The sequence below is a fragment of the Neolamprologus brichardi genome, chromosome 6, assembly GCF_056152115.1.
Source record: "Neolamprologus brichardi isolate AB-2024 chromosome 6, ASM5615211v1, whole genome shotgun sequence".
NCBI lineage: Eukaryota > Metazoa > Chordata > Actinopteri > Cichliformes > Cichlidae > Neolamprologus > Neolamprologus brichardi.
This window is the reverse complement of record NC_142109.1, coordinates 22,555,582-22,583,390: the sequence shown is the minus strand read 5'-3', so window position 1 is coordinate 22,583,390 and position 27,809 is coordinate 22,555,582. Positions and strand designations below refer to the sequence as shown.

Genomic DNA, 27,809 nt, shown 5'->3' with positions numbered 1-27,809 from the left:
CATACATGCTTGTGTGTGTGACTAGATATTCAGTCGAGATTTTGAGATGAAATCGAGTGTGTATCGAGGACTCCATCTTCAGTGATGGCTATGCTGCAAAGCTGTTTGCGAAAGTAGATTGGTGCTGCACTTTCATAACCACAAACCACCAAGGCAGACTGATATCACGTATTGCTCACCTGGTTGTAGCCCTTTTTGCATTTCCCATTCTGTCTCTTCAGGACTTCAGTCATTGTCAGCTGCAGGCACTCCATCTTTGAGTCTGATAGACATCGTTTTAGGTCAATTAAGAATACACTTGCTCATTTTGTTCATTTTCACCTTGAGTATGTATCAAAAGGGTTTCAATTAGAAAACTAGCTTGAGTAATACGGGAATAAGAAAGTGAATGATTCGAATTGACAGTGAAGAATGGAATGTGTTTCCCTGAAATGAAATTGTGAACAGACATAACTTTTAATTGTAAACACAAAGAGTTACATACCTAGCTCCTCAGGATTCTTGCATGCTTTGATTAAGTTTACTGAAGTACAAACTTTGGTTTCTCGCTTCCACTGACTTCTGCCGCTAATAACAACCTGAATGAGAGGAAAAGTAGGGTAAGATTACAGCTCTTTTATTTAAAAAAACCCCCAAAACACTTCAATTTTGGGAGATGAGAAAAACAGATATGATCATGACTGCTTCCAGACGACTGTGTCGATTTTGAAAGACAAAGAGATGTCACTTTTACTAATTTCTAATGGTTCAGACCACATGACCACAAAGACCAAACCTTTGTGCAAGTCTTTGTGCTTTGTCACAGAAGTTTGATGCGTCATCTCCTGTGACTCAAGAAGCGACCATATAACTTAAACCAGTTCTTAAGGCGGTGGAAAACTGCACTAAAAGGTTTGTTTGTTTTTCTCCTGATAAGATGGCATAATTACAAATAAAATTTGTTTATAACGCAGCTTTATGAAACAAATTTTAATTAGGGATACAACACGAACGCCATCCTACCTTGTTGTACACAACTTCCAAAGTTAGAGGGACTGCTTCTCGGTCACCATCAATGCCAAAACGTTTACTGGCAGCACCTGCAGAAAAAAAAGAAAAGCACACGTACACACATAAACTGTTAATTAAAATACTTAAAAGGGCTACAAAAAAAATATGTCTACAAAATATTTTTAAATGTACTTCCTGCTGTGGAAAAAAAGACATTTGTATACTTTAGCCACTGTTGTCATAAGCTTTTACATAATGGAAACAAAGGGTACGTTATTTGCACAGTAACTAACAGATAGAGGACATAAAAACATTTCCCTCAACTTTTACTTCTCCAAAGAAATTAAAAATCAGAAGTGCAAGTAGTGTTGACAAGTGAAACTTGAAAAGTAGAAGTGAATCATGATGTAAAAAAAAAAAAAAAAAGCAGTTGTTTCCCTATAAATTTAGTAGTCTCAGCCTCATAATAAATGATAATCCATGTCACTGTAAGGAAATATGGCTGCTAGGCTATGTATAAATGCAAATGTTTGATGCATGCATCTGACTTACCCATGGCCTTGATGGCTCGCGTTCCTGCAGCGTGACCCAACTCCAGGGAGTGGACGAACACCTCAGTCCTCCGCTCTCCACAAGCTAACGTTAGCTACAAGACCAAAGTTCCTCCGTTATTCACTGAATATGAAACTGTGTTTTGTTGTTAATGAGTGCCAGAGTGCCATTCTCTGATACTAAAAAAAACCTTGTGAATGAAGTTGCAAGAAAGGGGAACAAAAAGCCCCAAAAAAGCATTTTAAGTGTTAACGTGTAACCAACCTCAGCCTGATAGAGCTGGATTAGAGTTGGCCGAGCAGCATAGCGGCAGTAGTACAGGACCAAGTCGGCCAGGATGGGTAGACGCTGCTCATATGAGCTATCGTAGGACTCGGACTCTGTTTTTGAGGTTTGCTGCAGCAAAGAGTTTATGATACATGGTGAAATTCTTTGTTGAATAAACAGGAATAACAGACTTTAGGATAGCTTTGGCTTGGCGGTGGAAAAGTTATACTACAGTTATACCTGGCAGACGATGTTGGCTGGCAAGTTAAGCAGGCTGAGGGTGTTTCTTTCGTACCAAGGATCCAGCATACCAAGGAGATGGGCAATGTCATTAGTACTGTCCCCTATGCCCATGTGGTCCTGCATGAGCAAAAGTGTCATACATTTACCTTTATGGACATTTTGTCTTTCTGTTAAAAACAAAAATCACGAATAATCATTCTGTAGTCATTTTGAAATTATGTTTTCTTTGCTCTACACCTCAGGTAGCTTAGTCTAAACCAGACCTTGTGCCTTGTATTTGATATTTGCTTGTGGTGTTCTTGCACTTACGTTACACAGGGCTGTTCCCTTTGAAGCTCCAGGTTGAATTAAAGGACTAGAACCTCTCCGAGCTGCTATTACTGCAGAGTCTTTCTTCACTGGCACAAAGTAGAACTGAAGATTGAAAGCCCTGCTGAGACGCGGACATGCAGTCTCCTTTCTCCTGAGGTCATTGTATGCTCGGGCCACCTTCCCCGCTACATGATCAGCACCAAATACCACCACCCTCAGCGTAATATTCTTAATGTCTTCATCACTGCTAAGAATAGGCCTCCTTCGGAAGCAGACGTGTTTAAGGGTTTGACTTTGTGGCTGGAGTAAGGGTTCAGGACTACGTAATCTGACCTGCTGGGGCAGGGAGTTGGAACGCTTCTCTCGCACCACAAAAAGGTCTTTCGATTCAGTGTTTCCTAAACTTTTGGCCCGGGAAAGAGGGCTCTTGGGTTTGATGAAAAGCCGGTAGAAGTGTTGGCTTAGTCGAACTGAACTTTTCGTTGACTTTGGCGAACATTTTTCAGCGACAGGAGAGGAGCAAATGTAGTCATCAGGATCTTCAAAGTAGTCACTATCAGCTCCAGAGGTGATAGAAAGAAGGGAGGGAGCGTACGATTCTGAGGCTACAGACAAGGTGGAGAACATGGAGTCTTTGGATGTGGAGGAGATCGTGGAGAAGGTAGAGGCACGATGGCTGTTGCGGTAGTCACTAGGGATGATAGATATTGCAGAAGGTTCAACACCATGTTCCTCCTCGTCTTTGTCTTCTTCCACATCAATTTCTGTCACATACCTCTCGTCATCAATATCACCCTCTTCTTCCTGCTCATTAGTGGACAGGTAGCCAGTTTCATGCTCCAAAAGGGTGTTCAGAACATCTGCAGGAAACAGAATATAAATCTTACTTAGAAAATAATATTTAAATTTAGCTATCAAAACAGAGAGAAAAACCCCTGCTGAAAGATCCAGGGAAAACTATCCTTAAGAGATTGATTTACAAATTCTCTGTCAGCTAATAGGAAAAAGTTTATTCCCAAATATAAAGTACAAATAAATACAAGTTGAGTTTATTACCAAAGTTATCTTTTTCCCAGTTAAACATGTAACATTTGGCTGTGGGCAGTGGTAGCGTCTGCAACATTCCTAAGAGAAGAGCAAAGTAACAGACGGATTAGTGCCATGTAACACACTTCCAACCTCCAACTCAGTTACCAAAACCAGCCTTACCATCAGACTTCCTTCCATTGGAAGCAGGGATCTTCATCATCTCCCTGAGTTTCTCCAGTCCCTGGATGACATGACTCCGCCCCTTCAGCGGTTCACTCATGGTAGCAGCTGCCTCTAAGGCATCGCTTACCAAGGAGTAGATCTCCTCCAGCTCATTCACAGTTTTTTCCTGCAAAAAGTCATGGTCTCATCTTAATCTCATATTGGACAGTACAGTTTTTGACCATGTGATGTCATAACATTTTCCTTTAATAAATATTTATAGATTTCCAAACTACAGTAACCATCTCAGAGTTTAAATCTTGGGCTGGAACTACATAGCAAATATCTCACATCCTGAAAACATTCTTCAAACACAACACTACTGACAAGCAACTGCTTACGACGATATCGTACATACGCTAGAGTCTTTTTCTCTTTTATTCAGTTCAGTTTAGCAACGAACATCTTTGTTTTCAACTGAGACCTGCCAGCAGGGAGAGCCAAGATAAAAACTACATTTATCTAACCATCAAAACCCATTAAAAAAGCATGTACTTAAGTCTTTGTAGCTTTATATAACCAATGTAATGTCAGAAATTCAAAGTAAAGGTGGTTAATGGTAGATTAACATATTCATTCAGGTTAGGTTTAGAGTACACTAAAAAAGCTGTGGTTTTAAAAATGAATTAAATATCTTACTAAAAGAAATGAATTTAGTTACAATGAAACAATGTGATTATTTAGCTTGTATGAGAATTTAAAAAAACCAAACTATAACAAAATGTGTGTTTTGTACTACACCACAAAGTTTCCTAGCTTTTTACAATCAATATTTGCAAAAAAGTACATTTAGCACACTTACCTGCAGAGCTCTGTGAATGCTGTGCAGAGGGTACTTGGTGCCTAGTGTGGACTGGAAGGCGTGTTTAATCAAAGTGATGTAGGTTTCTCTCTGTGAGTGCTGAACGCAGCTGAGCTGCTCAGCCACTGAAACAAAGTCAGCAGGAACTTCACTGGGGTTCATCAGCAACACAGTCCTGTCAGCAACACGGAGTGTTAGAGTAAAACCTTGACTTGTACACAATGTACATAACCTATGCACTGTATGCAGGACACGATGCAAACAGGATGCTATGGTCATGATGAGGTTTGGTGGGTAGAAAAGGGGATGGAAAGGGATTTTCAAAGTACTGAGATGACACATCACACATGGTGTCATTAAGTATGGCACTTGTAGTTTATTTTTGTTGTTACTTTACACGTGGGATCGGATAAATGCAGCACGAATGGCTGTGCAACTTGTTTTTCACAAGAAAGCAGAAGGTGCAAAGTTAACACACCAAAGTGAACTAAGCATACACCATCCTCTGCATGCAGTGCTTCAAAGGTAGAGAAAGCACAGTGTGTGTTTATGCAGCATAGGACCTTTGCAAATGCAGATATCAAATATCACCAGCACTTGGACTAGTTGTGGCTAAATTGTATATTTTTTTTCTGTAAATGCTATTTCTTTCTACATAGGAACATGCTTACATGCATATTCTATATTTTTACAGTCTTTAACGTAGTGAGCAGTGACATAGGGAAGCCTTACATGGTTTTTGAGCACTGGATGGATGTGTTCAAGCCCTGCTCGTCCCTCACCAGTCTCTGAAAGGAAATTCCTGTTTGGAAAACAGAACACAAACATTTGAATTGACACCAAAAAAAAGCATGACTACATTAAATGTTGTGGTGGAATAACTAGAGGCAGATGAAGGGTAATTGATGACCAAATTACTAATAAATTAATGAAGTGTTGATATTGTTAATCACTAAAATTAGTAAATGCTGCTCACAGGACAGTTAAAGTCAAATGAAATGAATAAATGAGGTATGGGTACCTCTGGCTGTGACATGTCCGAACAACAAATACACACCAAAACACTACACCAGCTAACACTCATTCACAAATCATTAAGTTGTCTTTTGTTGTTTTGTTTTTTTAATCTTTTGAAATACCTGACCATTCAGCTGAATTTCAGTGTAAGCACTCATTTGTGGTTTCTGCTTTCTGTAAATGCTGATACTACATCCGTTTTCAAACAATATCCCGTTAGAATGAAGAAGTTTCTCTTAAACCTGAAACCTCGTCATCATCCTGCCTCTGTCAGGTGTACATGCTACAAGCAGAGCTCTTTCCCCCCCCCCAAGCGTTATCCTAAATGCATTTCTTTGACTTATCACTAGGGGGAGTACAGTTCCAACAGGTGGATAAGCAAGAGGTAAATTAAGCATAGTATGTCTAAGAGGGCAAAGATGTGTGAATTAAACAGACACATTAAGAAGAGAAGGACCACAAAAAATAAACAACATTCTCCATATTTACCTGGGGCCTTCATTTCTAGCTGTATTGTGGAGAGAAGCTTTTTACACACACTGCAGTAGGGTTCAGGCCATGTGAGGAAATGGCAAAACACGTCCATAGCTTCCTCCAGCAGGTCTGTGTTATCAGTGCAGTACGGTGTCTAAGACCAAAGCACAAAAAGATGTTTTTACTCTAGAGGAGCTCTGTAGACAGACAGCAAGATCCATCTCAGAAGACCAACAACATACTGAAACTACGATTATCATAATTGTTCATAATTCAGTTATACTTCATGGAATTGATTTCTATATGAAGCTACAATCTGGAAGCTTTGAAGCATAACTCAAACTATTACTCTGTTTTATATAAAACCTCGATGAATTATTTAAATAACTTGTTATTTATATAGTGAATAACTGTGCCTAACTGATCCAATAAGGAAATACCATTTTCTTTTGGAGCAACTGGCTGATCAGCAATCATAATTTGATCCAGAGGGATCAGAGAATGCTTTTAATTGGAGCCATTTGGTCCATTAAGTGGGATGTATTAGTTCATAAGAGGTGGAAACACAAAGTAATATAAAATTGTTCTTTTCAGTTCTGCTCGTTTTTCAGGAAATGAAATATATTACATATCTTATTGTCATGTTCGGGTCATACTATGGTTGTTCATTTGTTTGTATATTACAAAAACATATGTAAAATAAAATATTTAGCAAGAAAGAATAAACGGATAAATCAAAGGTTTTCTGTAGGCATGATTTCTGCATGATGAAAAGGCTTCTTTTCAAATCTTTCATTGTTACGGTTTCTAGTATTATGCAATTACCCTGTAACTGCTTGAACATACGTCACAGGGGATTGAATTGAGAAACTAACTGAACTTTAAGATGGAGAAAGCTCATATCATCTTGGAACACTCTGAATGCTACTGAGAGGTGAAGAAAGGTCACATATTTTGATAACATCTGTTTTTAGACAAACTGTACCTGCAGCAGCGTGGAGGAGAACATAATAGCGAGAGGAGCCACCAGCTCATACTGACACTGCTCCTGAACCTGATCGCACAAACAGATAAACACAACAGAAGAGCAACATAAAGCGAGTAAGGATTAGTTAATGTAGATTTTTGGTTATTATAGCATTCATTCATCAATGATTAATACATCTTTTCTCCTTGACCTCTCACCTCTCGGGTCTTCCTGATGATCTGCTGTAAAAGGATGATGAAGTTGTCCGGATCTCTCTTCACCAGCTCCTCCAGGCTCCATCGATTCATTGACTGTCCCACTGAGCACATCAGCACTGCAATACATGCGTTTTTACAGCTATAAACAACATATATGCTTGACATTCTCACATATTTAATATCTAATGCTACAATTCTAATTTTTTACATATTTTTAGTAGCCATCAAACATGCCCCATAGTGGTAATGAAACAAGGCACTGGACAATATTGTGCTAGGCTCTGACACTGGTTTGCAAAAACACCCAACAGCTTTTTGAAGTCTCAAGCTGTCACTTCTGGTGCGTATCATAGGTGTGTATTATCACCTTTTGTTCACTGTTTCACTAAGGATGTTTGCATATGTACAAATACGACAGGATGGATTTCCTGTTGTTAGAAAAAAATAAAAGAAAGAGAAGATAAGATCTCAATTTGAAAGATTTATTTTGGCACTAGGTTATTCACAAAGGCTAATTTGGTAAAAAAAAAATGGTGATAATCAATTACCTTTTTATCAAAAGTCTCAATTTAAAGCTTTTGGTATACATAATAATGTTAAGGAGTTTTACTGTTTTCTGTTACAGTGTGAAACAGAAACCTGAATTAAAAACAACAAAGTAGATCTGTGAATACAGTATTTCAAACCACACCGATCTGTTTTTTTTTTGAGTGTGGTGTATCACAGTCACAAAAACAACTGAAAATGACACCTGACTCCTCACAAGCATGTTATTTTGATATGATCCCTCGATCTCCGTGACTTAGATTGCACATCAATCTAAGGAATTAAAACTTTAGCAGTCAAACACAAATGCTGTCCTATAAACAGGCCTTTGCATCCAAGTGCGCTACCTAACATCTCTAAAAAGCAGTGCGCTATTTGCATCATGATCACACCTAACCACTTGGGAGCTCTAGTCTTTTTTAATATTGCTGGTTATGGGAATACAGCTGCCTGTTTTGAATGATCCTGTTAAGATCCAGAATGTAATACGTCAGTGCTTCAGTAGACGGCTTGTGCTCAACATGAGGACGTTTACGTGAATGTAGCACATTACATATCCCTGGAAGTTTATCCGGTCAAGGCATTTCAAAATTAAAAATAAAAGCTCTGAATTGGAAACAAAGAATGATGAAACGAGAACACCAAACTAAGACCTTTAGGTCACGTTTTAAATGCCAAAATCCCATCATCACCACTGATCAGTTTGCACAGGTATGCGTCATTCTATCTGACACTGGTTGACGTGCGGAGGCCGATGCCAGTTTGATCTTCCGCCCTGTTTTTATACCCTGCATCACAGTACCTCCTGCTTCTGATGCCTCACACACACGCTGCGGTCTGTACCACCACTTCCCCCCAGCTGTCTATTCACACAACTTCCTTCAACACCCAATAGTGTGCTCCACCAATGATCTTTCAGCAACAGTGTCATCAACAAGCAGCTCAGACTCTTCTGAGCGCCTGTCGCACACAGTGCCTGTGTTAAGAGCTCGTGAACAAACAACTTTTTCTGTCAACACCACATGTTACACATGTCCAAATGTGCTTGCTAGAGGTTGATACTTCTGAGAAAATGTGGTGCCTTTACCTTCCTAGAAACAGAATTTTGACCTCACACTCTAAATGAACGCCTGTAATGAACGATTTCTGTTCATTGTATGGCACTTTAGACTGAAAAACCTGCTGTAAGCAGATAAAATTACAAAACGTACAACAAACATATTAACAAGAGCAATGGTTAATGCCGTGATATGATTTAGTTAGTCAGAACTATCGACATTTACGATGGCTTAGCCACACATTTTGTCCCAGTAAACTATGCCAGTGAACCAATACAAGTCACAATACAAGGAGGTGACGTGAGTGAACTGCAGCCAATAAATAGGTCAGTTTATTAAGCTGAGAGCTGCACCGGAGACAAAATGAACTGCGACCAATATAACTCCATATATCAAATGTAACAATTATATCTGTGCACACAGAGTTCAGACTCTGTGTATGAAACTCTGAATCAAGCTCCTTGTGGCTTTATCTCAGAATAAAAATAGTAAAGATTAAAAGATATTTGCAATATTTGGTGCAGTGACGACACTAACAAAAACAAATGATGGGATTTTGATGCCACGGCAGATAGGAGCACAACCAAGCATTTGCTCTGTACATCTCTAAAAAGATGCACATTAAAAAATGGTGTTGTAAAATTCAGAGGATGGTGTTTGTCCAAGAAAAGCTTTTTAAGGCTTCACAGGATCAGCTGTCTGATTATAACCTTCTTTTATAACCAGATCTTAGCGGTGATCCTATAAGTCCTTGGTAAAACTGCAGGATCTTACCGTTCCAGTGATGTGCTGCTGTGGGACTTTGCCGCAGTCCATCCAGACACCTATCCAGAGCATGCTGGATCCGGTCCTCTGTACAAGAGGTGTGCTGCATATTCACCACTCAGGTTCTGGAAAGAGGCAGGAGAGAGATGATTAATATGCACCAAAATATGATAAACATCTCAATGTCCTTTAATGTCTTCTGTGGAATATTATCTTTAAATACCTTGGTATTCATGCATAATGTGCCCATGCAAACGTACACACATGCTCCTCTCTTTTCCTCAACAGTGTGTTGTGTTATCGCATTTACTTTGCATGAAGGCAGTTCACTCGGCAAGTATGAAAATCAGTCAGAAGAAGATACACAAACCATAATCTAAGTGGTAAGGAAAACAGACACAGGGCTATTTGTGTCACTGTTTTGTTGCTATAGTTCCTGAAATGTCCTAAACACATCTGACAGAAACCTCCGCTGCCTCAAAGCAGCCATATTTATCTAAAGACTTAAATGGATCTGTGACCACTTTAATACAACGGTTTTAAGCAGACCTACTTCAGTTATAGTGTACTCAGCAGTTACATTGTACAAGGATGGGAATTTTAAGACATTACATATTGCTCAACAAGGAAACCAAACTGGAAAGCAAACAATTTTCACCATAATCTTTTTTTTAACAGGATAAAAGAAAAAACCCCAGCCTGAAGTGATTTTAAAATTAACACACACACACACACACACACACACACACACACACACACACACACACACACACATACGTGTTTTCGTGATATATCAGCACGTATGACAAAAATGTGACAAATGGGAACGTGCCTTTCCGAAGGTCCTAGAGGCATGGGACTCACAAAAGGTTTGACCCATGCTTCCAGGAACACGCCCATCTGTTGAGATTTTGGCTAGGGCTAAATTTTGGTCAAACCTGAATTTACTGCTACTTGTGAGGACACTGTCAGGTTTATGTGACTTATGAGTACCATAAGGTCACACACTGATATTTCATGTTTAGGTGAATTGTGAAGCCCATGGAAACACATAATTTTCAAGTATACATGACTTATAAGGACCAGGTAAGGGTAGGTTCTGTATTTTTAGCTTGGCTCCTTTTGAGATTACAATATAATAGGCATGGATGCACAATAGTAATGCTCACCAGTCGGGTAACTTCTGACAGAAATATCAGACATTTATGTGTTAATAAAACAGTAAATCTGAGCTGTGTAGAGACTTAAAAAAAGACATAGGTCAAATGTGGTCAGTCTACTTTTTAAGTCTTAATATTGTAATGCATTAATTCATTTTGTAGTGAATGTTCATGTGAATAAAAACGTGGAACATTATCTGCCTTTCTTATCATTTAATTGCAAAAAGCACCCAGCATAAAACACAGATTTATGAGTAAGAACAATGCAATACAGAAAACTGCAATACTGACATAACTGTGGAAGTAACAAAGTATCTCTCTTGCTTGTTTCTTTTTTTCTTGCATCTTTCTTTTAATGCTATGATCCTGTTGTGGATGTAGTACCTTATGAGAACCCAGTCTCTGCCTTTCAGAGCTGCCGGCTCTGCTTGGAGGCAGCAGTCACATTCCTTTTTACCTGGTACTTTGCAGCTTGTTATGAAGTGAAACGTGCCGCTCAGCAACCTTCACTTCATCATTTGTCCACTTGATTCTCACCTTCCCAGCTGTCATAAATGGAAACAAAAGAAAATATCTTAATGTGAATGCAAAATGTTCTTAAACCTTACTTTCTACTGGAGCACTTTAAAGGAGCAATAAGCACAATTCATCATACTTAGGTTGAAGGAATTAAAAATGGCTATGTGAAGAACTAGAGGAGTAATTACATCTGGAGTACAGCATGAAGTCATAATCCCTCTCTCTGTGTTGATCTCCAGCCATAGACTTTGGTTTGGTTTACAGGCAGTGCACAACAGCACACCTAGCAGTGAAAAGATATTGCTTATTGCTCCTTCATTCAGCTAAAACATTTTGTATTTGGGTGCGTTTACCCCTTCTTGGTGAAGTGTTGCTAATGTTTTTGTTGTCCAGGGTGATTGAGGCAGAGGTGCCCTTCATGTTGTCCAGGGCAGCTGAGTAAAGCGTGTGGCTTGGAACCCCAGAATACTTGGTCCTTGAGCCTTTGAAAAGTAACAGTGAAATATGAGAATCAATGCATGCAATAGGTCTGTTTGCTTTTTTCTCTGCATTGTAGGAAAAGTCAGCGTTGGGCAGTGTGTAATTCTAAAATTAAGGGGCTAAGGGGCTCAAGAGTTGTAATCGGAAGATTGCCGGTTCGAGCCCCGGCTCCGACAGTCTTGGTCATTGTGTCCTTGGACAAGACACTTCACCCGTTGCCTACTGGTGGTGGTCAGAGGGCCCATGTCCTCATGTCCTTCACAGCTTAAAACAATATGAGGACAATGTAACACACACACTACAATCACTGGTCCTACCATATGAGGACTTCTACTTAAACACACTCGTGTCCTTCACAGCTTAAAACAATATGAGGACATGACGACTGAACACATGTAGAGTTCATGTTCCTGACTTCTTACTTCTCCTGCTGTTGTCAATAAAAGCTCTAAACACAACACTGATGTAAAGCCATCTATTTCCCCAGAAATTAAATCATGTAAACTGATCAGTGGGAGGTTAAATGGAAAAAAACATGTGTAAAAGGACAAAAATATCAAATGTAGTCAGAATAAAGATCAAGCTGATGCTTTAAGGGAAAGTTTGGACTAACATATGGTATAGACAATTACTTTCTCCTAATGCTAATGTTGATTTTGGTTAACTTTGACTCAAACTGATTGTTTTAATACAATCAAAGTGCATTTCATTTATGCACTAGGCCCAACTGACACATATACTTGATACCAAATACAAAAATATAATGTGTAACCTGTTGGAAGAATGAAGTGGGTATGTCACTCACCAATTGGTCTGTACAAAGTTGAGACAGGACCTCAGCACTTGGTGTCTGCAACAAAAGACAACAATATAATGTCAGAAACATTCAGTTCTGCTACCCGACTAGATAATTAACTACAGATCATATTTGTATGAGTGAACATTATTACAGAAGGATCTGACTTCCTTATACCAGATTCTATAGAAACTTAACACTGTACAGTTCTGCTACCCAACAATATGAGGACAGTGTAACACACACACTACAATCACTGGTCCTACCATATGAGGACTTCTACTTAAACACACTCATGTCCTTCACAGCTTAAAACAATATGAGGACAATGTAACACACATTACAATCACTGGTCCCACCACATGAGGAAGGCAACTGAAACACACTCATGTCCTTCACAGCTTAAAACAATATGAGGACATGACGACTGAACACATGTAGAGTTCATGTTCCTGACTTCTTACTTCTCCTGCTGTTGTCAATAAAAGCTCTAAACCCAACACTGATGTAAAGCCATCTATTTCCCCAGAAATTAAATCATGTAAACTGATCAGCGGGAGGTTAAATGGACAAAAACATGTGTAAAAGGACAAAAATATCAAATGTAGTCAGAATAAAGATCAAGCTGATGCTTTAAGGGAAAGTTTGGACTAACAAATGGTATAGACAATTACTTTCTCCTAATACTAATGTTGATTTTGGTTAACTTTGACTCAAACTGATTGTTTTAATACAATCAAAGTGCATTTCATTTATGCACTAGGCCCAACTGACACATATACTTGATACCAAATACAAAAAAATAATGTGTAACCTGTTGGAAGAATGAAGTGGGTATGTCACTCACCAATTGGTCTGTACAAAGTTGAGACAGGACCTCAGCACTTGGTGTCTGCAACAAAAGACAACAATATAATGTCAGAAACATTCAGTTCTGCTACCCGACTAGATAATTAACTACAGATCATATTTGTATGAGTGAACATTATTACAGAAGGATCTGACTTCCTTATACCAGATTCTATAGAAACTTAACACTGTACAGTTCTGCTACCCAACAATATGAGGACAGTGTAACACACACACTACAATCACTGGTCCTACCATATGAGGACTTCTACTTAAACACACTCATGTCCTTCACAGCTTAAAACAATATGAGGACAATGTAACACACATTACAATCACTGGTCCCACCACATGAGGAAGGCAACTGAAACACACTCATGTCCTTCACAGCTTAAAACAATATGAGGACATGACGACTGAACACATGTAGAGTTCATGTTCCTGACTTCTTACTTCTCCTGCTGTTGTCAATAAAAGCTCTAAACCCAACACTGATGTAAAGCCATCTATTTCCCCAGAAATTAAATCATGTAAACTGATCAGTGGGAGGTTAAATGGACAAAAACATGTGTAAAAGGACAAAAATATCAAATGTAGTCAGAATAAAGATCAAGCTGATGCTTTAAGGGAAAGTTTGGACTAACAAATGGTATAGACAATTACTTTCTCCTAATGCTAATGTTGATTTTGGTTAACTTTGACTCAAACTGATTGTTTTAATACAATCAAAGTGCATTTCATTTATGCACTAGGCCCAACTGACACATATACTTGATACCAAATACAAAAAAATAATGTGTAACCTGTTGGAAGAATGAAGTGGGTATGTCACTCACCAATTGGTCTGTACAAGGTTGAGACAGGACCTCAGCACTTGGTGTCTGCAACAAAAGACAACAATATAATGTCAGAAACATTCAGTTCTGCTACCCGACTAGATAATTAACTACAGATCATATTTGTATGAGTGAACATTATTACAGAAGGATCTGACTTCCTTATACCAGATTCTATAGAAACTTAACACTGTACAGTTCTGCTACCCAACAATATGAGGACAGTGTAACACACACACTACAATCACTGGTCCTACCATATGAGGACTTCTACTTAAACACACTCATGTCCTTCACAGCTTAAAACAATATGAGGACAATGTAACACACATTACAATCACTGGTCCCACCACATGAGGAAGGCAACTGAAACACACTCATGTCCTTCACAGCTTAAAACAATATGAGGACATGACGACTGAACACATGTAGAGTTCATGTTCCTGACTTCTTACTTCTCCTGCTGTTGTCAATAAAAGCTCTAAACCCAACACTGATGTAAAGCCATCTATTTCCCCAGAAATTAAATCATGTAAACTGATCAGTGGGAGGTTAAATGGACAAAAACATGTGTAAAAGGACAAAAATATCAAATGTAGTCAGAATAAAGATCAAGCTGATGCTTTAAGGGAAAGTTTGGACTAACAAATGGTATAGACAATTACTTTCTCCTAATGCTAATGTTGATTTTGGTTAACTTTGACTCAAACTGATTGTTTTAATACAATCAAAGTGCATTTCATTTATGCACTAGGCCCAACTGACACATATACTTGATACCAAATACAAAAAAATAATGTGTAACCTGTTGGAAGAATGAAGTGGGTATGTCACTCACCAATTGGTCTGTACAAGGTTGAGACAGGACCTCAGCACTTGGTGTCTGCAACAAAAGACAACAATATAATGTCAGCAACATTCAGTTCTGCTACCCGACTAGATAATTAACTACAGATCATATTTGTATGAGTGAACATTATTACAGAAGGATCTGACTTCCTTATACCAGATTCTATAGAAACTTAACACTGTACAGTTCTGCTACCCAACAATATGAGGACAGTGTAACACACACACTACAATCACTGGTCCTACCATATGAGGACTTCTACTTAAACACACTCATGTCCTTCACAGCTTAAAACAATATGAGGACAATGTAACACACATTACAGTCACTGGTCCCACCACATGAGGAAGGCAACTGAAACACACTCATGTCCTTCACAGCTTAAAACAATATGAGGACATGACGACTGAACACATGTAGAGTTCATGTTCCTGACTTCTTACTTCTTCTGCTGTTGTCAATAAAAGCTCTAAACCCAACACTGATGTAAAGCCATCTATTCCCCAGAAATTAAATCATGTAAACTGATCAGCGGGAGGTTAAATGGACAAAAACATGTGTAAAAGGACAAAAATATCAAATGTAGTCAGAATAAAGATCAAGCTGATGCTTTAAGGGAAAGTTTGGACTAACAAATGGTATAGACAATTACTTTCTCCTAATGCTAATGTTGATTTTGGTTAACTTTGACTCATACTGATTGTTTTAATACAATCAAAGTGCATTTCATTTATGCACTAGGCCCAACTGACACATATACTTGATACCAAATACAAAAAAATAATGTGTAACCTGTTGGAAGAATGAAGTGGGTATGTCACTCACCAATTGGTCTGAAGGAGGTTGAGACAGGACCTCAGCACTTGGTGTCTGCAACAAAAGACAACAATATAACGTCAGAAACATTCTGTACTGTAAATCCCGACTAGATAATTAACTACAGATCATATTTGTATCAGTGAATATTATTACAGAAGGATCTGACTTCCTTATACCAGATTCTATAGAAACTTAACACCGTACAGTTCTGCTACCCAACAATATGAGGACAGTGTAACACACACACTACAATCACTGGTCCTACCATATGAGGACTTCTACTTAAACACACTCATGTCCTTCACAGCTTAAAACAATATGAGGACAATGTAACACACACTACAATCACTGGTCCTACCATATGAGGACTTCTATTTTCCTGTTGGAGGTTGAGACAGGATGGAGGGACAGCAGGGTAGTAGCTCGCACAAATGATTCTATTGACACAACAGGGAAGTGAGATTAATGAACTGAACACAACAGACTCTTTCAAAATAAAACAGGAAACATGGCATGAAAATACAAACGTGATAATATACAGCCCTAACATAAATTCCTTAAAACGATGTTAATAACGTTATGCCAAAGTCAGCTAACCCACCACCAAACATAAGAAACTCAAAAACTTTAGAATAAAGTCAGAAACGCTGGGCCAGAAACCCAGACCGTGAGCGAATAACTATAATACTATTGATTTGTGCTAAATACGAAAACATTAATATTATCATTTAAATCCCCCCAAACATATCTTGTGTTGAAAAAAATGTGTGTTGCAGTTAGCTACACTTAAAAAGAGCTTAGGCTGACTGTTTCTGCAGTTGAAGATGCAGAGCACATGCTAGGCCGCAGGTCCCTTTAACTCCAGTGGGAATTTAAGAACAGTTAAATTTAACTTCTAATATCTATTGTTGAAGATAAATCTTAAGTAATTTTTTAACATTTATCATCATTCACCACTTTCAGTTTGTTCAAATCGATTGTGCATTGTTTTAATTCTGTTTAACTAACGTTAATTAGCTTGTTAAACATACAACTTTACCTTGCGAAGTGTGCGTCGAATCATGGATATCAAAGGTAAATACATACGTCAAGATAAATCTCTCCTGAGTGCTGAAGGTCCCGGATGTGCCGTTCACGCAGAGCTCAAGCGAGTTGGTATCTTGCCGTGACCAGCAGCTCTTTGGTTGAGGCTTTCGAACAATCAGATGCAGCTTTACTCACTTGTTGACCAATCACAGACGTCGTTCTATGCTCCACTGACAAAATGCTGCATCCTCTCACCAGCCACGGACTCTCCTCGTCCATTTAACAACAAAAACACAGCAACACGTGCTGTATTTGAGGTAGGAACACTTGAGAACTGTCACAATGTTTTGCAAACTGCTGTTACAGTTAATTTCGTTCCGTTAATTTGTTTGGTACCTATTGTTAAGTAACACTTGGTACACATGTGGTTAGCTTGCTGGTCTAGTTTAAGTTAGCATGGGCATGCTGTTCACTGATGGAGTAAGGCCAAATTTGTCTTGATATTGTCAGTGTGTTATCATAAACATGTCCTAATTTGTTATGAAAAGAAGAGCAGCACCCCTAGACCCCCAGGTGAAAATACAGATAATAGATAAGCAATTTAAGAAAATAAGTATAATGTGTATAATAAATGATTTTACTGTCACTTTCCTGGGTCTGTTGACCCAGCGTTTTAAGTTTTAGTTTGTTTGGATGTCGATGTTTATTTATAAGTTCTTTAGGTTAGCTAAGTTCATTTGTTTATTAGATTACCCTTGTTATGTCTGTTTTATTGTGAAAGTCCTTTTCCTATATCCAGTGTGTCTAGTTTTGTTTCCCCTTGTCTTGTTAGGTCTGATTTGTCCCAGCTGTTCCTCATCCCCTCATTATCTCTCTGTGTACTTACAGTGGCTTGCAAATGTATTCGTCCCCCTTTTCCACATTTTGTCACATTACTGCCACAAACATGAATCAGTTTTAATGGAATCCAATTGCAACAAAAGGTGGTTCTACAAAGTATTGACTCGGGGGGCTGAATAATTACGCACACCCCAGTTTTCAGTTATTTATTTGTAAAAAATGTTTGGAATCATGTATGATTTTCGTTCCACTTCTCACGTGTACACCACTTTGTATTGGTCTTTCACGTGGAATTCCAATAAAATTGATTCATGTTTGTGGCTGTAATGTGACAAAATGTGGGAAAGTTCAAGGGGGCCGAATACTTTTGTAAGCCATGCTGTGGATTAATAAGACATGCTGTGGATTAATAACTAATAAGTATGATTCAGTGCAGAGAGGTCTATTAACACATAGTGAGTGAGAAAGGTGACTGGAAAGGAAAAAACTCAGTGCATCATGGGAATCCCCCGGCAGCCTGGATTCAGGAGACAGACACTATCTCTACTTTCAAGATTAGGCTTAAAACTTTCCTTTTTGCTAAAGCATATAGTTAGGGCTGGACCAGGTGACCCTGAATCCTCCCTTAGTTATGCTGCAATAGACGTAGGCTGCTGGGAATTCCCATGATGCATTGAGTTTTTCCTTTCCAGTCACCTTTATAACTCAGTATGTGTTAATAGACCTCTCTGCATTGAATCATATCTGTTATTAACCTCTGTCTCTCTTCCACAGCATGTCTTTCATCCTGTTTTCCTTCTCTCACCCCAACTGGTTGCAACAGATGGCCGCCCCTCCCTGAGCCTGGTTCTGCCAGAGGTTTCTTCCTGTTAAAAGGGAGTTTTTCCTTCCCACTGTTGCCAAAGTGCTTGCTCATAGGTGGTCATATGATTGTTGGGTTTTTCTCTGTACCTATGAAGGGCCTTGAGGCGACTTTTTTTTTGTGATTTGGCGCTATATAAATAAAATTGAATTGAAATTGAATTGTACTGCTGCATACTGTGACATTTACAGTTGCTTAGTTAATTAAGTGACTTAATTACTCACTTTTATTTACTAATTTAATTACTAAATGAAGCTGGAATTGTGCATTCTGCAGTTTTTAATAGTGTGTTATTAGTTTTTAAAGAAGCAATATGCATTTTATACTATATTGTAAAAAGTATAAGGTAAGTTGAATTTAAAATATAATGAAGTGTTGACTTTTTTCATCAATTCTTGTAGATACACAGAGTCGAGACTGAGCCTGATGATCATACTGAATCAGATGACAGCGGCAGGAATCTCCAAGTTCAACTGCAGATTGCAGATGCAATTATATTAATGCAGATTAATATAAACTCTTCAAGGGTCAAAATCTGCACACACATCATTCTGCATAGTGAAGGTCAGAAAATTTGTGCATTGATCTTGAGAAGTAAGACTCATTAATTAATAGTAATATAATTAGACAAATGTTGAAACTTTATATTTCGAGACATTTTGTCAATAACAAAAAAAACCAAGATGTGCAGGCACTGATAACTGAATCTAAAAACCTTCATTTTTGTCAAGATTTGCCTGATTTAACTGTTGTTACCCTTGCTTATAGCTCACCCTAAAATGTATAAAAATGGGAAAAGTTTTTGATATGTGTTAGAATGATTGTTTAATTGGCAAGGTTTGAACGAACAATTTTTAGAAGCCTCAAATCTTATCTGTTATTATTCCACGAATGATTCAAATAAAGTTCACCTCCATTTCAACATTGAATACGACTGTGGACATAAGAGCTAAAAGGTGCTGTCCACGCATGTGTCCGCTAAGCCCCAGAAGGGTATAACCTGGGTCAAATGTGTTATTGTGTCTGACACACCTACAATATGAGGACTCGCAGAGTGACGTCACTGAAAGTGTGTTTAAAGTGTGTTAAGTTCCAAAACTGGCCAGTAGGTGCGAAAACTGAAAATGAGGAAAAACGCTAAACACACTTAAACACACTTTTTCATAAAATTGTGATGTTTCAGGACTTTCGAGATTTTTGGTTTGGGAGCATGTTGGGAGCCTCTAGAACACTTTAGAAGGCTCAGAAAAATGAGGACCTCAAAAATGTCCTCATTTTTCTGAGCGTCCTCATTTTGTGAGTGTGTTATCATAAAATTGTCCTAAGATGTCATGAAAACAAGTACACACACACACACACACACACACACACACACACACACACACACACACACACACACACACACACACACACACACACACACACACACACACACACACAGCAATCCTATAAATGAGAGAGATATGGCGAGGAAGAGCTTGTTATAGAATTCCTGTATGACAAAAATGTCGTAAGTGCGTCATATTTTACCACTGACTCATGAGGATGTACTGAACTTCACTTTTTTTTTTTTAAACTTTCAGTTTATCAGCGCATTTGGCTGTTTTTCATGCAACAACTGAGGACAACCCAGGTGTGGCAAGCTGTTTCAGTTCTGTTATGAACACATCTCATAAGACATATGCGTAAGGAAAAACAGAGGCGTCCGCCAGTCAAATTAAAATGGGCTGAGTAGTCACTTGTAATTCTTGGATGTTTTTATATGTAGAAGAACAACATTTGTGGTGGCAGAAGGTTAACGACACAATTTCAGAGCTGAAAACTGGACCTAACCGCTAACCGAACAGTTTATAAAGAAGAAAGTAGTTCATAGGTTTGAAAATGGTAAAGTGAACATCTCTTTTCACGGGCAACTATAAAATTTCCCGATCTAACCTTTCAGTTCAAATTAAACAGGTGTTTCTGTGTGGGCCAGCTTGTACTCTTATTAGGAATAGCCACAGAAACCATTTTCAAAGAAGCCTGTTGCTTTCGATACAACAAAAAGTGCACTCTCTAATAATTTGTCAGGAAAGCCATGGGTTTTCAAGCACCCTTAATTGCATCCAACTCACCATGGCATGGTATGAATCTAATTATTCTTAGGTTTTTCCAGACTTCCCATAACAGAGTCCAGCTACACAATATTACCATGACCTAATTGCATGTAATGACCCCATTAGATGCAATGATGACCCCAGCTGTGTGATATGTTGTATTACACAGATGGTTTTCACAACCAGGTTAGACAACAGCTTTTTGAACATTTTGGGGGAAACATCAGCATTTCTTGCTGAATATGCATTTTTACATGTTTTTCCCAAATAATCTGCATGAGCAAACTCACACATGACCGGCCTCTGTGGTGGGAAGAGGAAACTAACCTACGATCTATTAAAAGATGATGTAAACAAGCTTAAAGTTGGCTGGCTGGACAATGAGTTCGAGCACCAGAAGCATACGCAACTAGTTAATTAATATATAAAAGTAGCTCTGTATCGGTTGCATTGACGAGAGAGGCATCACAGACATTTTCATGTGCAATACTCTAGTTTTAGGGTTAACATATTCAATAATTTGGGGCCTAAATGCATTATTAAAACCAAATAAACAGCTTCTAACTTGTTAATGCATGTACACATAGAACAGGCATGTTTTCCATAGTTAATGTTGGAACATGGTCAGAAATAAGCTTGCTGATAATGCATTACGTATCTCCTCAATACGTTTCTCCTGACTCACTTAAGAATTTGGAAATGCAATAAATGCATGTGCAAATATGAGGAAACATCCAAATATAAGAAGCAGAACAAATACTTCCGTAAAAACAAAAATAAAATAAAAATAAAAATGAAGGCGACGGGGCTTTTAGAAGATTTACAATTTTAGAAACAGAGCAACCAATCAGATCTTCTGCCTCCCCCCGACAGAAACGCTCAGCAGCTTAATCGAGTTTGTCCTTCAAGAGTTATTTTATTCCTTTAAGTGAAATCTGAATGTGCCCAAGTTAAAAAAAAACTAAATCAGGAATATCAGCATGCTGTGTACAGAAACATCACCGGTGTCAACAGTACCAAGAAAAAAAATAACTTTCATTTAGTAGTAATGGCTTTTTTTCCACACTGATTTCACATTCACATTTTTTTTAGTCAGTGTAATCTTCAACAAGAATGGTTATGGAGTGATGGTAGACCAGGACCAGAAATGAGTAATGACATCAAGCTGTGTGTCTGATTATATCTCCTCAAAATTTCCCCTGACAGGTTCACAAATTCCCCACTTCAGATGAAAGCTAGAAATACATGCTCGCTGACAGATGAACGGTGTTACCAAATTACTCACTTGATCTTTATACACCTACACGCCTAATAACTCTAACTGACACACATAAGCACATAACTGTTTATCCTTGACTTCACAGGACAGGAAGCTGAGTTACACTGATTACCTCGAGACTTTTTCTGACATGTATCAAATGCTAGTTAGTCTAATAGTAACCCCACTCTAGAGTAACAGTAAAACATGTCTGCAATTCAAGTACTTAAGACATTGCCCAGGAAGGGAAAGTTTGTTAGTGTTTGTGAAACTAGATTTAAGTCCCCACAGCCTAAACACAACCCTGGCCACCAACAGTCTGTATGCTTGAGAGCAGGCTGGCATTTGGGAATGTGCTTGTTTCTTGGCCAGAGTTAGACGGGCAGCAGCTGGTTACCTTGGATTAACACAGACTGAATCACATGCTTGTATGTGTCCACAAAAGATGTGTAAAAAAATAATATCTGTTGAAGAAAGACGTCATAATGATAAATGTCTATAATGACCTTATGGAAGATACGGAACAAACAGCTTGCTTTTACGCCTCTTTTTCTTGGATTAGCTAAACAAGATGATACTATTTGGTAGTTTTTTATCTTTGGAAAGAACCAAGGAAAGTGCACTTCCTGTTTCCAATCTCCATAATGAGCTAAAACATTTAGATACCAACTGTAAATTTGTATTTAAGTGACTTTTATATTAACCTATGAACCAGAACAATAGTTGATCATCATCTAACAAGCAAGTTAACAAGGATATTTCTCAAAACGTCAGACTGTTCCCTATGAGCCACAACAACTCTTAGGGAACAGTGCTGTGGACATTGACAACACAGCACAGCACAAAACACCTTTAGGAAAATGTGCGCTATTGTTTTCCCCCAAACAATTGTCCTTATTTTTACTCACAACTCGTGCTTAAGTACAGATGCATAGTACTGACATCCAAACTTCCAACCTTGCCATAGGCACGGGTCAGGAAGTTCATGCAAATCCCAAGTTCAGGAGGCCAGATGAATGAAACTCAATTATCCCACAGCACTCCACTTTCCTAAAGTTACCATTCAATAACAATACCTTCAGCTCTAGACATAAACAAAACCACCATGAGGCACTTTTTCTCAGCCGTCCCTCCTCCCCAGAGATGTATTGTCTCTAAAAGGTGTCCCAGCGGCACTGAGCAGGACTACAGAGCCGTGTGCGTTGGATCCTTGTATTGAGTGCTCCGGTAATTGTCAGGGCTGGACAGAGCTGGATATGAGCCCAGTCGATGTGGAAGGAACTAATAAATTAAAGTTGTAATGATTCTTACATCCAATGTGGCGTTCAATGAGGACACGTAAAGGTAATAAAAGAGATGATAGCACTGCATGATGCAGTGAAAGTGTTACATATGAAAGAACCAACTGGTATAGTCCCTCTATGTTACCTATTCAGTACTCTTTTACCAAACATGGATGATTAAGCTTTTGTTTGGTATTCTTCTCAAAGAAAAGTTAGATATGTTTCAGAAAGCTGCCATCACACACCCCTTTGCAATGTAAGATGTACATCCAGCTATTATTAATCTTAAAAACAGCGAGGGTGTCTGCTGAACTATTAACCTGTCAGTGGAAATCATAAACACTATAATAGAAATACGGCAAAAACAGCTATATACTACATCCAGATTGTTGCGGATATTCTGGGCTTATGCAACTACAGGGATTTTTGCAGCAAAAATTCAACCATAAGCGTCATCGAAGTTGTTTACATAGACCTGCTAGTCATGTTGCAAATGCAGCGACTCTGTGGTGTTTCATAAGAGGATGTATGCAGTACATCCCTAAGAGTCAACAAGGTCACTTCCACTTTTTCATGGCTTACATTCTGACAACAACAAGCAGTGTTTCTATGGTTTAGAGCTAGTTTTCAAAAACGTAAAGCGAAGTAAACATTACGTTACAGAGACAGTCCTTAAAGAGGTTAAAAAAATAAAAAATAAGTATGGTTCATGCACTAAAAACACAGATGGTGTCGCGTTTTGATCTTCAACATCTGCATGAAGCAATCTATTCTAGGAAGAAACAAACTAGGAAAACATTAACTGATAGCTCTGTCTACCATCAGGAGATCAACATACATAACCAAATGGTAATCTCTCAGAGATATCTTTTAAGCTTTTATCCAATGTTTGACTCGGATAGACTCCCCGCTCTGTCAATAATAGCATCCCCAAACCACCAAACTATACCACTATTCCACCCACAAATGTTTAGTTCCTTTTTCCTTTCTCTTACCTGCCTGCTCCACACTGAGAAAAGCCGGCCATGGCCGATTCAAGCAACAGCTGATCCAAATAGAAACAGCTTCTGGTATGAAATCCAAAGGATGCATTCTGGGTTTTGATTTTGTCACAATGACATTAACATTGTTCTTAAATACTGGTTTTTGTGTAGAGTGCACCCCCCCCCCCCCCCCCCACCCCCACACACACACACCACCACCCGGTTATCTTCCCTTTATAAGCCCATTTCTCACTTGTGCTTCTTGTAGGGTTTTTCATCAAACTTCCCACAGCGCATCCAACGTTTCCCCCTCAGCCTGCGTCCCTCTCTTTCTCACAATGTCCTCTTTTTCCTCTCCCTCCATCTCCTCACGGACCGCTTCCCATGTCTCCCACAGATCCCATTACCGAATGCTTCCTAACAGGAAGATAGCTTCCCTGCGTCGCTGAGGAAGCAGGTGCCTCTCTATTGTTGTGGTGTGATCAGACTCTTAGATATACTCCCACAGACCAGGGACGAGATCTCTGTGTATATATGTGCATAATACATGCGTGCCTCTCATTTTAATTGACAGTCACACACCCCACCATCACCCTCACCCTCACCCGAGCCCCAAACCCTTTCACAACTTCAATATTCACATCCAACCTTACTCTCATCCCCTGACCTAGTGGATGTGAACCTGCCTCTTATGGCTTTAGGAAATAACAGCAGTCCAACTCCAAAGCTCTGTTGTAATTAAGTGCTTCCCTTTAGTCCAAACAACCTCTACCGGTGACCACTTGGCATTATATATAAGCTAAGCAGGTCAAAAAGTAACACTGTGTGGATGTGGCTTTTGTTTAATGCGATTATGCTGTATTTCCTACTTTAGAGCATCTAGAAAATACCTCATTAGGAAATGATGAAGGTGAACTTGCTCTTCAGCTCTGCATGCATGTGCGCGGCTGTTTAGAATCATCAGCTTTAATACTAATAATGCAACAAGATGCACACATATGCTGTTGTGCTGCTAATTACAGCAGCAAAACAAAGGGCCTGTTTGGTCACTCTATGTAAACTTTGGTTTTCACTTCCTGAATAAACACTGATAAACATATGAAAATTTTAATGCAAATATCAGGTTCTTTAATATCAGATTATGAAACTCAGAGGAGGAGGCAGTAGAAGCACTGCAAACAAGACTGAGCAAACAAACAAAATAACAAAAACTATATATACTATATACAACAGCATACAGGCAGCATAGTCAGTATATAGGAATGTTTGTCTGTGTTCTAACTATATACAACAGTATATAGTATATGTATAGTGAATGCTAACAGATGCATGTGTTTACACACCCGGGGGTGTTGACCTCAAAGTATGTGTCGTAAAGGTGAGCACGAAGATTTTACTGATATCAAAGCCTTAAAGAGACAAACAGGAAACAATTTGACGAATAACACACTTTAGCGGTAGGATTCTGCAGTCAACCCTCCTAGATGTAAAATTGTGGTCAACAATCTCATACCCACAAATCAACAGGCTTGATTGTTTGTGTTCTTCGATACAACAAATGGTCCGCGAGTTGCTCCAGCAGTTATTATTTCTCAACATAGGAGTGATTGTATTCCAACTCGATTGTGAAATTGGACTATTTCTATGAAAAATAGATGATCCCTTCCTGTCGTTGTGCAGAACAAATATGTCATCATCTAATGGGTGGGGTGGAAGCACGGAGTAGCGTGTAGTTCTTTTTCATTTTTTAACTTTCTTGAGAAAATTGTGACATTGGGTAGCGGGTAAATCATGCGTACGCCTGAAACATGACTCCAGTCACAAATATAACGCCTTTAAAGATCACAATCCTGACCTAAAAATACAGCAGATCATTTCTGGTGAATCTGATTGCGAAGACAATCACCAGGGATCATTTCTGCATATGCAGAGGAAGTTATACAAAACCTTTCATAGCTTCAAAGAGAAATGTGGGAAGTCTCATCAGCTGCAAACAACTGATATGATTAGATGCATCACTTGGGTCTGCTTGAGGCCACGCAACGTAAAAAGCAAAATCTCAGCCCAAAACATGGAAAAGTGATGTTGCAGAATGTCTAAAAATCTTCTCTCTTTTTTGAAGTGAGTTTTATCTTATATTTTTGTTTTGTCTTCTTAATATCACTCAAAATCACAGTGTGACAAATGCAGCTACATCATTACATTACTGGTGACAAGTATCTGAATTACTAGGCACTTTATACAAAAAGCTCCTCAAGTGACCTTTAATTGTATTGTACTTGTAACCCATGTGTGAACGGCAAAGGGTTGTTGTTGTTTTTTCCCAGTAACAAGTATCACGAGTTCAGCAGTTTGCTTGGTGGCATTTCTGTGGGTGGACAATCAAAAAAACTTGGTCTTTCTTCTCAGCCTGAACTTAAGCTTCGAGTAAATCGGGATCCTTTGCTTGCATCCCTGGTTAAACTCCAATAGACTTCCATGGCAACCAAAATGACCCCAAGGACAGGAAACCTTTCAGCTCATTGGTGCAACTTAAAGTGCTGATCCACAACTCTTCCTTCATCTGATCGCCTGGTCCCACTAGCTTCAAGTATTTTTCTCCTTCTAAAAATCATAACATATATTTGAGACACCATCCAGGCATCTAACACGTGCTTCTGCATCTCTATACTTCCTCACTGAATACTATAGGCATGAATCACATAGAAAGTCTAGAAAAGCAGAAGTCACCATAATGGTAGGACTGTGGAGGTCTGTCAGATCACAGGTTTCCCATCAGTGTTTGATGCTGACAGACAACAAAACAGTTTTTAACACTGCTGAGAAACGAGCTCTGGTGCCATAAAAACACGTACATGAGGAACAACTAGATTACAATAGATGAATGACAGAAGCAGCTTCACTTTAACGGCGTCATAAACTGTCGACTCTTAGATGCAAACGTAGATGCGCACAGGTGACACGAACAGTCTGTTGTCATATATCAAAGGTTCATGAAATTCAACACAAACATATCTGTACACAGTTAACCCATTTGCGAGTGGAACACTGCTGGTCGCCTTTAGAATAAAATATTTCCTTCTTCACAGTCTTACCTGTGGGTTATTGGCCAGCCTCCATAGCCCCTGTGCGTGTCTTAAAAGTCCAAAAAATCCAAGGAAAGGTGTCTCCTGTTCAGCGTCGCTGCCATTCATTCAACACGCACATCACGATTTAATAGGCAAACCCACATCCTGGGTAAAAAGAGCGGAGCCGTACGCCGAAGTGTCTTCTGCGCTTTACATACAAAAACTGGCTCACAAACACGGCAAACAGGAAGTGTATGAGCGAGGCGCATGTGAGCACAATGACGACGGCTGCTGCTGCCGCTGAGAGTGTAGAGCTGGGAAGTGGAACTGTGTGGTAATCCGTGTGTTTCTAGACCTGTGCATGATGTTGGCCTCTGAAAAGAAGTCACGCTTCATGTGTGCGTTTTATGCGCACATTACGTTCACTTAAACCCAAGATATGTATTTCTGTATTTTCGGTGTCTTTTAAATTCAAGTGTTAAAAATAACTATTTTGAATGACAGAGAAATTATTCAAACCTGCGGACTCTGAGTGTTTCATTTTCTCTGCAAACCCCATTCTGTCAGGGAAACACTAGCCTTACTTCCCCCTGTCGATTTGCTTGTCATTTACATGTTATCT

The 27,809-nt window shown here is 38.9% G+C and overlaps 1 protein-coding gene across 1 annotated transcript in view; it reads right to left on the bottom strand.

Moving 5' to 3' along the window:
- The window catches only part of pik3r5 (phosphoinositide-3-kinase, regulatory subunit 5), a 29,729-nt gene extending 2,279 nt beyond the window's left edge, over positions 1 to 27,450 (bottom strand). The window contains exons 1-16 of the mRNA XM_087842553.1: positions 27,215 to 27,450; positions 9,472 to 9,587; positions 7,094 to 7,209; positions 6,894 to 6,962; positions 5,924 to 6,062; positions 5,150 to 5,219; positions 4,418 to 4,592; positions 3,574 to 3,742; positions 3,421 to 3,489; positions 2,362 to 3,224; positions 2,050 to 2,169; positions 1,807 to 1,938; positions 1,543 to 1,636; positions 1,003 to 1,079; positions 485 to 578; positions 180 to 262 (exon numbers count right to left, since the gene is read on the bottom strand). Of these exons, the coding sequence (XP_087698679.1) occupies positions 180 to 262; positions 485 to 578; positions 1,003 to 1,079; positions 1,543 to 1,636; positions 1,807 to 1,938; positions 2,050 to 2,169; positions 2,362 to 3,224; positions 3,421 to 3,489; positions 3,574 to 3,742; positions 4,418 to 4,592; positions 5,150 to 5,219; positions 5,924 to 6,062; positions 6,894 to 6,962; positions 7,094 to 7,209; positions 9,472 to 9,571 (2,370 nt within the window). The 5' untranslated portion in view covers positions 9,572 to 9,587; positions 27,215 to 27,450. The remainder of the gene's footprint in view (positions 1 to 179; positions 263 to 484; positions 579 to 1,002; positions 1,080 to 1,542; positions 1,637 to 1,806; positions 1,939 to 2,049; positions 2,170 to 2,361; positions 3,225 to 3,420; positions 3,490 to 3,573; positions 3,743 to 4,417; positions 4,593 to 5,149; positions 5,220 to 5,923; positions 6,063 to 6,893; positions 6,963 to 7,093; positions 7,210 to 9,471; positions 9,588 to 27,214) is intronic.
- Between the last annotated feature and the right edge of the window lie 359 nt (positions 27,451 to 27,809).